This window comes from Capsicum annuum, unplaced genomic scaffold, assembly GCF_002878395.1.
Source record: "Capsicum annuum cultivar UCD-10X-F1 unplaced genomic scaffold, UCD10Xv1.1 ctg3914, whole genome shotgun sequence".
In the NCBI taxonomy this organism is placed as follows: domain Eukaryota; kingdom Viridiplantae; phylum Streptophyta; class Magnoliopsida; order Solanales; family Solanaceae; genus Capsicum; species Capsicum annuum.
Window position 1 is genome coordinate 66,091 of NW_025846331.1, and position 9,834 is coordinate 75,924.

The 9,834-nt window shown below is 36.1% G+C and overlaps 1 protein-coding gene across 1 annotated transcript; it reads right to left on the reverse strand.

Annotated features, from left to right (window-relative positions):
• Nucleotides 1-285: 285 nt before the first annotated feature.
• Nucleotides 286-8,312, reverse strand: LOC107869102 (receptor kinase-like protein Xa21). The gene is made up of 4 exons (XM_047403344.1): nt 8,191-8,312; nt 1,102-1,312; nt 708-927; nt 286-620 (listed from the first exon to the last, which is right to left on the reverse strand). Exons 1-4 carry the CDS (start codon nt 8,310-8,312, stop codon nt 286-288), a joined length of 888 nt encoding a protein of 295 aa, XP_047259300.1.
• Nucleotides 8,313-9,834: the final 1,522 nt, after the last annotated feature.

The following is a 9,834-nucleotide window of genomic DNA, read 5'->3' on the forward strand; positions in this document are numbered from 1 at the left end:
CACGAAACAAGTGATTTTTGGGGAGGTACTACCTCGTGAGATAGAAAGGTTACCACAAAGGGGGTGGCCTTTGGGGATACAGGGCGGGATTAAACAGAGTGCAGAAGCACTGGAGCTAACTAGCAATCTCAATGCTACTGTTTCAAGATTTTCAAATTCCATCCTTATGCAATATTCATATCAAAAGGAAACAGTTCGATTTATTGCAACCAGCTAGAATTTTTGAAAACAAAATCATGCACAAATCAAGTGCTAAAAGATAAAAGAGAACCATTATAAAGATGTTCAACATGGAAAAAGTTGAATCTTGATCTTCTGCAGCTTCCCTACAACATCTTTCATGTTAGTCCTTCTTGCCGGAGATTCAGCACAACAATCCAATGCTACATTCACAATTGATGCCACAACATCTAACTCCTTCTGTAAACCTTTACCTGTTGTTAGCAAGTTGGTATGTACGACGTCCATTACTGCATCCGGCAGTGAATAACTCACCCATTGCTTCAAGCTAAGAGCTCCCTCAAACTCATTAGACTTTCTTCTAGTAAATGTTTCCAACAACATGACCCCATAACTATAGATGTCACACTTTGTTGACACTAGTCCTTTCAGTCCATACTCTATAGTCAAACAATTCATTTAAAGATGCAATATACTTTCTAGGTGGGATAAGAGAAAGGACTAATTAGTAAAACTAAAAGAAGTACCTGGCGTAATATACCCCAATGTTGCTAAAGTTTTAGTGTACAAATCACCCTGATCTTCACCATGCAGTTTTGAAATGCCAAAGTCGCTGAGGTGGGCAACCATATCCTCATCCAGCAAGACGTTACTAGGCGTTAGATCACAGTGGATCACAGGCGAAAGCACCAATAGTGAAGATATTACAAAGCACATGCCACATCTATCATTATGCTTAGTCTCTCTCTGGTATCGAGGAAGTAGTTATGCAAATACAAATATTTCTCAAGACTACCTCTAGGCATATACTCGAGAACTAAAGCCTTGAAATCAAGATTGGAACAACTATTAATGACTTTTACGTGATTCCTATGGCGAAGGCTACGCAAAACTTCACATTCCGTATCATCTCTTGAATACTGCATCCAGTTGTAGATTGAACACTTTAACTGCAACAGCAGTTCCACTTTTGAGAATGCCTTTGTAAAGAGAGCCAAAACTGCCAGAACCAATCAAGTTACTCTCACTAAGATCATATGTTGCTTGGAGCTGTTCATAGTATGAAATTCTTTCTCGTTTCTTTGTAGACAATGAATCAGCTTGTTGAGGAGCTCTTTTACCTCTTCTATACCTTATCCATACAAACACAAATTGATAGGAACAAATAAAATTGCAAGTCCTAGAAAAATATATAGAACTAGCAATGTTTTCCTGTTTGATTTGTGCTTTGATGAAGTTGGGAATGATGGGACACTAAATCTTGAAGAACCACACAGTGCTTCATTGTCGATGAAAAACTGACTTGAGAGGTTCTTGAAAGGACCCCCTGAGGGTATTTCATCATATGATAGAAACATTGAAATACTTCATGTTTTGAAGTTTCTCCAAAGACTTAGGAATGGTTCCTAATATGCTATTATGAGAAAGTTCTAGGAATTTCAAACCTACCATGTTGCTCACTGAGTCAGGTATAGATCCTTGCAACTTGTTGTGTCTCAAAGAAAGGTGCGCTAAATTTTGCAATCCTCCAATTTCTTTAGTAATTCCATTTGAGAATTGATTCATTGACATATCTATGTAAAGATTAGTGCCTCAAAAGTTGCAAATTAGTTGTACCAGCCGCTGTAAATACATCTTTAAAGTAGGATTTAAATTTATTAAATGAGACTGCAACCATGCAAAATCAGCTTTATTACTTTTGCTTATCTTTAGGTCATAATTATTAGAAATAATGGTATCTTATTTTACTCCTTTTATTGAGCTTTTTCAGTTATGTTCTTAAGTATAAATATGGTAGTGATCAATGAAAATTTATCATGCTTTCTGCTCTTTCTTTTTTTTTTTTGTTAAGATCTGTTTTTTTCCTCCAACATATTGGTATCAGAGCATTGCCATCTTGAGGGACCTGTGATAAGAGAGTGAATCATAAACACAAGTTCTTTCTATATAACCATTCTTTAAACTATTATCTTAAATAGTTTATAGAAAATGAATTCTGAAACAAGCTTTCTAATTCCACCCTTCTTCAATGGTGAGAATTATCAAGCTTGAGCAATTAGAATGACGGTTCATCTTAAAGCACTGGATCTATGAGAAGCAGTAGAAGAGGAATATGAAGTAACTCCTCTTGGAGATAATCCAATAGTGTAACAGATGAGACATCACAAGGAGAGAAAGACAAGGAAAGCCAAAGCGAAAGCATGCCTTTTCTCTACAGTATCTCCTTCAATTCTTACCAGAATTATGCAAATGAAGTCCGCTGCAGAAATTTAGGAGTATCTCAAAAAAGGAATATCATGGAAAAGAAAGAGTGCAGAATATGCTAGTGATGAATCTAGTTCGGGAATTTGAAATAAAGAGAATGAAAGAATCAGAAACTATAAAAGATTATGCAGACCAGCTACTTGACTTAGCCAACAAGGTGAGATTGTTTGGTAAGGATTTTACTGATAAAAGAATTGTTCAAAAAATTCTTGTCATACTTCCTGAGAAATGTGAAGCCACAATCTCTTCTTTAGAGAATTCTAAGAATCTGTCAAGCATTACCTTGGCAAAACTTGTTAATGCTTTGCACGCATTGAAGCAAAGGAGAATGATGAGGAAATAACGTTCTGTTGAAGGTGCTTTTCATGCGAAATCATAGAATGAGTCATACAAGGAAAATAAAAATAACCAAAAGAAATGGCAGGGCAATAATAACAACAATCAAGGAGGAAGTAATCCACCCTTCCCTCATTGCAAAAAGACAAATCACTCTCAACAGAAATGTTGATGGAGACCAAATGTCAAGTGCAACAAATGTGATAAACTAGGCCATGTGGAGACGGTATGCAAGTCAAAACCACAACAAGAAGAAGCCAAGGTTGTTGTAAATCAATATGAAGAAGAGCAATTGTTTGTAGCAACTTGTTTTTCTAGCAAAGGCACTTCTAAAAATTTGTTGATTGATATTGGATGTAAAAATCATATGACCAGTGATCAAGAGCTCTTTAAAGATCTAGATATATCTGATATTTCCAAAGTTAAAATTGGAAATGGATAATATCTTGATGTAAAAGCCAAAGGAATAGTTGTAATTCAAAGTCCTACAGGTTTGAAACTTTTAACTGATGTTTTCTTTGTTCCTGATCTTGATCAAAACCTATTAAGTGTTGGAAAGCTACTTGAAAATGGTTTCAAAGTGTTCTTTGAAGAAAAAGCATATGTCATTAAGGATTCTGATAACAAGGAGATGTTCAAGGTCAAGATGAGAGGAAGGAGTTTTCCTTGAATCTATTGGACGAGGAGCAAGCAAAAGTTGTCAGGTTGGAAAATGATTCCGAGTTATGGCACAAAAGAATCGGACATTATCATCATGATGTGATACTCTTCATGAAATAAAATCAACTCATAGAAGGTCTCTCAAGCCTTGAGAAAAATTTTCCTGCTTGTGAATCTTGTCAGTATGTGAAGCAAACAAGGCTTCCTTTTCAGAATTCATCATGGAGGGCAAAGAATAAGCTACAAATTATTCATACGGATGTAGGCGGACCTCAGAAAACACCCTCTTTAATGGTAGTAAGTACTACATTACCTTTATTGATGATTGTTCCAGATATTGTTGGATTTGTTTTTTGAATTTTAAATATGAGGTTGTTGATGTATTCTGGAAATTTAAGACTTTTGTGGAAAATCAGAGTGGTTGCAAAATTTAGGTGATAAGAATAGATAATGGAACTGAATATACTTCAGAAAAGTTCAACAACTTTTGTAATGAAGCAGGAATCGAGCATCATCTAATGGCACCCTATACTTCTCAACTAAATGGAGTAGTGGAAAGGAAAAATAGGATGCTAATGGAGATGACAAGGTGTTTGCTCCATGAGAAAGGGGTACCAAAGAAATTTTGGGTTGAAGCTATCAATACCGCAGTATTTCTGCTAAACAGATTGAAAACTAAGTCTTTACTTAGAGCAAGATTCAAGTTTCTCAGAGAAAGACTTGGTGTTACAGCTTTTGAGTCATGGAGGAGTGTTAAGATTAGTGCCTCAAAAGCTGCAGATTAGTTGTACCAGCTACTGTAAATACAGCTTTAAAGTAGGATTTAAATTTATTAAATGAGGTTACAATCATGCAAAATCAGCTTTATTACTTTTGCTTATCTTTAGGTCATAATTATTAGAAATAATCGTATCTTATTTTACTCCTTTTATTGAGATTTTTCAGTTATGTTCTTATGTATAAATATGGCAGTTATATCAATCAAACTTTATCATGCTTTCTGCTCTTTCTTTTCTTTGTTAAGATCTGTTTTTCTCTCCAATAATCTTTTAGTGTTGCAGCCTTCAGATTTCCAATTTCTGGAGGTAATAAACCAAGCATGTTGTTTGACGATAAGTCAAGAACCATTAGATCCTTAAGATTCCATAAGCTTGATGGTACATTGGAACTCAATTTATTGGAATCCAGATGTATCTCTCAAAGGGAAGTAACATTCCCCAAACAATTCGGAAGAGATCCTGAAAGTTGATTTGGACTGAAGTAAATAGCACCCAAACGCTGCAATTTACAAAAGTTATCCCTAATAAATACTGTAAATTTGTTGTTACTCAAGTTAAAGAGCTGAAGGTTTTCCAAGTTGCCAATTCAGGTGGGAATCGATCCAACTAAGTTATTTCCAGAAAGATCAAGGTCTAATAAGCTGCTTAAGTTCCCAACTTCATTTGGAATTCGCCCTCTGATCTTTCAACTGTTTGCGTAAAATGTTATTAGAGATGTGGAAAGGTTCCCCATAGAGACTGGAAGCAAGCCATTTAGTAGGTTCAAATATAGAGAAAGATATGTTAAATTTCTACAACTGGTTAAGGAAGTCAGGAAGCTTAATGATGAATCACTGGTTAAATTGTTTTTCCCCAAGTTTAGGACTGTAGATGAGGCAAATATCCAAGTGGGTTGGGAATCAAGCCAGTGAGTTTGTTGTTTGAAAGCTCAAGAATTGTAAGTTTTGAACGATTAGAGGTAGAATAAGGAATAGTTCCAACGATATTGGTTTAAGTTTATCAGATAAAGCTCCTCAAGATTGGGTAAGATAGAACCCATGTTTGGTGGGAGGCTTCCTGATAGATTATTGTTTGAAAGAGAAATCACTCTCAGCCTTGATATGTTGAAGATCTCCATTGGAAGTGAACCACTAAAACTATTACGCTGAAGATCAAGTTCCTCCAACTCAATGAGATTGCTTATCTCTTTGGGTATTTCACCTGGAAAAACATATAGCGGATTACTAGTGAGTTTGAATAGTTGGTTCAATCTCCCATGGTAGAATCCACTAAGATTTTAAGAGAAAAAAAATACGTTTAGAAGATAAATATATTTGAATAGAACCATTAATCTGGCTTCTCTCCATGACTAATACCACAAAACTTAGATATCTCAATTAATCCAATAACTGAAATTATGTAATAAAATAAAATGCTGAAGCAATTAGATACAATCATTCATAAGAAAAAAACATACCAATGAAATGGTTATATCTAGATGGAATAACTGCAAGTTACTCAATCTTCCAATATCACTATGTATTGGTCCATCAAACTGTTGGGTTCAATTGGTGTGAATGGAAAATGAAAAGTTGCTTGGAAGGGACACAACTCTTCAAGTAAAAGACACACTATTTCGGGAAAAGGTATGACTGTTGGGATGGTTGTGGCTGTTCGGGAAAGACACACTCTTTCGAATGGATAGACATGACTGTTCAGAAAGGATACACCTTTCCGGTGAACCATTGCCACTTTTCAGAAGGGGCACTTGATGGCTATATAAACCTGCATTTTCCACAGGTTTAGTACGAATTTTTCTGCACTTGAAAACATTTCTTTTCTTCTAAAACTCCGTGTGATCGTCTAACTATTGAGTGAGTTTGAAGAGAATTTGATCATTTGAGGTACCACTATAGTCAGATTGTTAAAGCTGTTGAAACTTAAATTAAGAACCTTAAGTCGATGTAAGTGTGTCATTTCTTGAGGCAAATTTCCATAGAAATTGTTGCTTCCCAAGTCTAGAGAAATAAGAAATGTGAGGTTCCCAAGTTCACAGGGTATTACGCCCGTAATAGCCATATCAGATAGATTCAAAAATCTCACTCTCTGGTGATGAGAGCCACAAGTGACTCCAACCCATAACAAACAGACCTAGCTGGAGACCAACTTTCATCCAAGAAGTGTCTTATGATTTAGACAGAATAAGCAAACCACAAATAAAAGAAAATAAGAACAACACACAGATTTACATGGAAACCCTTGCGAGAAAAACAACGGGCAGAGGCAGAGGACGTTTCACTATAATAAAAGGAGAGGAGTACAATATGGAGAATAAGTGTTTTATGGATATATAAAACAACCCACTAAATGAACTTATATAATATGTGCATACAAATAAGTTCTAGGCCCAAAAACATAAAGGTCCACAGGCCTATTAGCTCGATCCCTACGCTACCAACACAGACCCCATATAAAATCACAAACATGGGTCGCACCACAAAACTTTCAATGCTGGATCAACAAAATTTGGGTCACAACTCTAACAATCTCCACCTTGACACGAATTCTAATTCAGAACTCAAATCCATTTCAAAACAAACTCTCCACCTCTTCCACAAAAGCCCCTAAGGGCAGATCTTAACAACTAACACTAACCAAGTCCAAGCAATGCTCAAACTTGGAACTTAGTAGTATCTTGGTCATCATATCAGTAGGATTATCATGAGTACTAATCTTGCTCACCACAATATCACCAATAGCAATAATTTCATGCATAAAATGATACCAAACATCGATGTGCTTTGTCCTCTCATGAAACATCTAATCTTTCATAAGGAAGATAGCACTTTTACTATCGCAAAAGACAGTAGTAATCTGTAAGTCCTTGTTGAGTTCACCAAATAGACCCTTCAACTAAATAACTTCCTTGAAAGGCTCTGTAATAGCCATATACTCTGCCTCAATAGTTGACAAAGCAGTTGTAGTCTATAAGGTAGCTTTCCAACTAATAGCACAACCACCAATGGTGAAAACATAGCCTGTAAAGGATCTCCTTTTATTATTATCTCCTACAAAATTAGAATAAACATACCCGATTACTCTATCTCTATTTCTCCCAAACTGCAAACAAACATCAGCATATCTATACAAGTATCTAAAAATCCACTAAACTGTTTTCCAATGTTCTATGCCAAGATTTGCCATGTATTTGATAACTACAATGATGGCATAAGAGGAACACACCATCGCAAACATAAGTGACCCGACAACACTAGAGTATGGAACTCAAGACATATAGTCACACTCATCATCTGTCTTTGGAGATAAAGTGGTCGAGAGTTTGAAGTGAGTTGCTAATGGAGTACTTATAGGTTTGGCATTTTGCATATTGAACCTGTGAAGCACTTTCTCAATATACCTTTTCTGACTCAAGTATAACTTATACTTCTCTCTATCCCTCATAATTTCCATACCAAGAATCTTCTTTGTTGCTCCTAGATCCTTCATCTCAAACTTCTTGCTAAGATTGGCTTTGACTTTTATTTTCTCTCTCATAACTATTGTTGCAATCAACATATCATTAATATACAAGAGAAGATACACGAACGAACCATCACTTACCTCCTTAAAGTAGACACAACTATCATAACTACTCCTCCAAAACATTTTAGAGGTCATAAAAGAGTCAAACCTCTTATACCACTGCCTGGGAGACTGTTTTAACCCATAAAGAGACTTTTTCAGCAAACATGCATAGTCCTCCTTTCCTGAGACTACAAAACCCTCTGGTTATTGCATATAGTTATCCTCCTCATGTTCTACATGTACGAATGTAGTTTTGACATCCAACTACTCAAGTTCAAGATCATGAATGGCCAAAATACCAAGCAAGGCTCGAATCAAACTATGCTTTACAACTGGAGAAAACACATCTATGAAGTCAACACCTGGAACCTGACTGTAACCTTTAGCAACTAATTTTACTTTGTACCTAGCATATTCAACTCCCAATGTTCCTTCTTTCTTTTTGAATACCCACTTGCAACGAACAATTTTCTTATCTTTAGGCAATCTCACTAAATCCCATGTGTCATTCTTATGAAGTGATTCCATCTCCTCTTACATAGCAATCATCCATCAGTCGAAATCATCACAACTAACTGCCTCTAAGTAAGAAGAAGGTTCTTCACCAAAATCAATATCTTCTGCTAAATTAAATGCATAAGCAACTAAATCAGTTTCAGCATACTTCTGAGGAGGTATAATATCTCTTCTAGGCTTTTCTTTATAGAATAGTATGGCGTCACTGGTGGTAAAGAAGAATAGCACCATTCTGTATCTCCTGGCTAGACTGAGAAATAGGCAATGGTGTAGACTCTGCTCTACTTTGCAATTCAACATGGGTGAATGATTTTTGCTGATTCATGTCACTAAGCTCATCTGGAGGCAAAACACTAGATTCGGAAGTAGCTCGAAGCATGGCAGTTTCATCAAACATAACATCCCTGTTAATTATAACCTTTCTACTTTCTGGACACCAAAGCTTATAACCTTTAACACTACGCTTATAACCCATAAATAAGCACTTGATAGATCTAGGCTCCAACTTCCCATTATTAACATGAGCATACGTAGGGCATCCAAATATCCTCAAATTAGAATAACTAGTAGGAGTACTAAACCATACCTCTTATGAAGTTTTTTTATCAATCGCAACTGAGGGAGAGAGATTAATAAAAAGACAAGTTGTGGAAGTAGCTTCGGCCCAAAAATACTTAGGTAATCCAGCATTAGAGAGCATACAACCCACCTTCTCCATTATAGTCCTATTCATTCCTTCGGTCACACCATTCTGTTGCAGAGTATGACGAACTGTCAAGTGCCTCACAATACCTTATGACTTGCATAGAGCATTAAATTAGAATAGAAATCTAAACTAATATCATTTCGAAGGTTTTTTACCTGCTTCCCTGTTTATTTTTCAATCATAATCTTCCACTCCTTTAAAGTAGGCAACACATCATTCTTTTGCTTTAGGAAGAACACCCAAACTTTTCTGGAATAGTCATCAATAATAGTCAACAAATAATTTTCACCTCCTCTAGAAGGACCCAGAGATCATAATGAATGTAATCAAGTGTGCCTTTAGTTGAGTAGATGCCTTTAGTGAATCTGACTCTCCTTTGTTTCCCAAAAAGACAATGCTCACAAAACTCTAGTTTGGTAATACTATACCCATCAAGAAGTCCTCTCCTTCTTAGTTCAGCCATCCTATTTTCACTCATATGCCCCAGGAGCATATGACAAAGTTTAGTAACATCACTTTTTAATAGAGAGGAGGTAGAAATAGTTGCATCACCTGTAATCGTAGAGCCTTGCAAGACATATAAAGTTGCAGACTTTCTTTGTCCCTTCATCACAATGAGAGCACCTTTAGTAACCTTCAGGACTCCACCTTCACCAGTATACCAATAACCGTTTGAATCAAGGGTACTCAAGGAAATAAGATTTCTCTTCAGGTCTGGGACATACCGCACATCACCAAGCGTCCTTATAATCCCATCAAACATCTTAATCCTGATTATTCCAATACCAACTAACTTATAAGGTGTGTTATTTCCCATCAACACAGCAC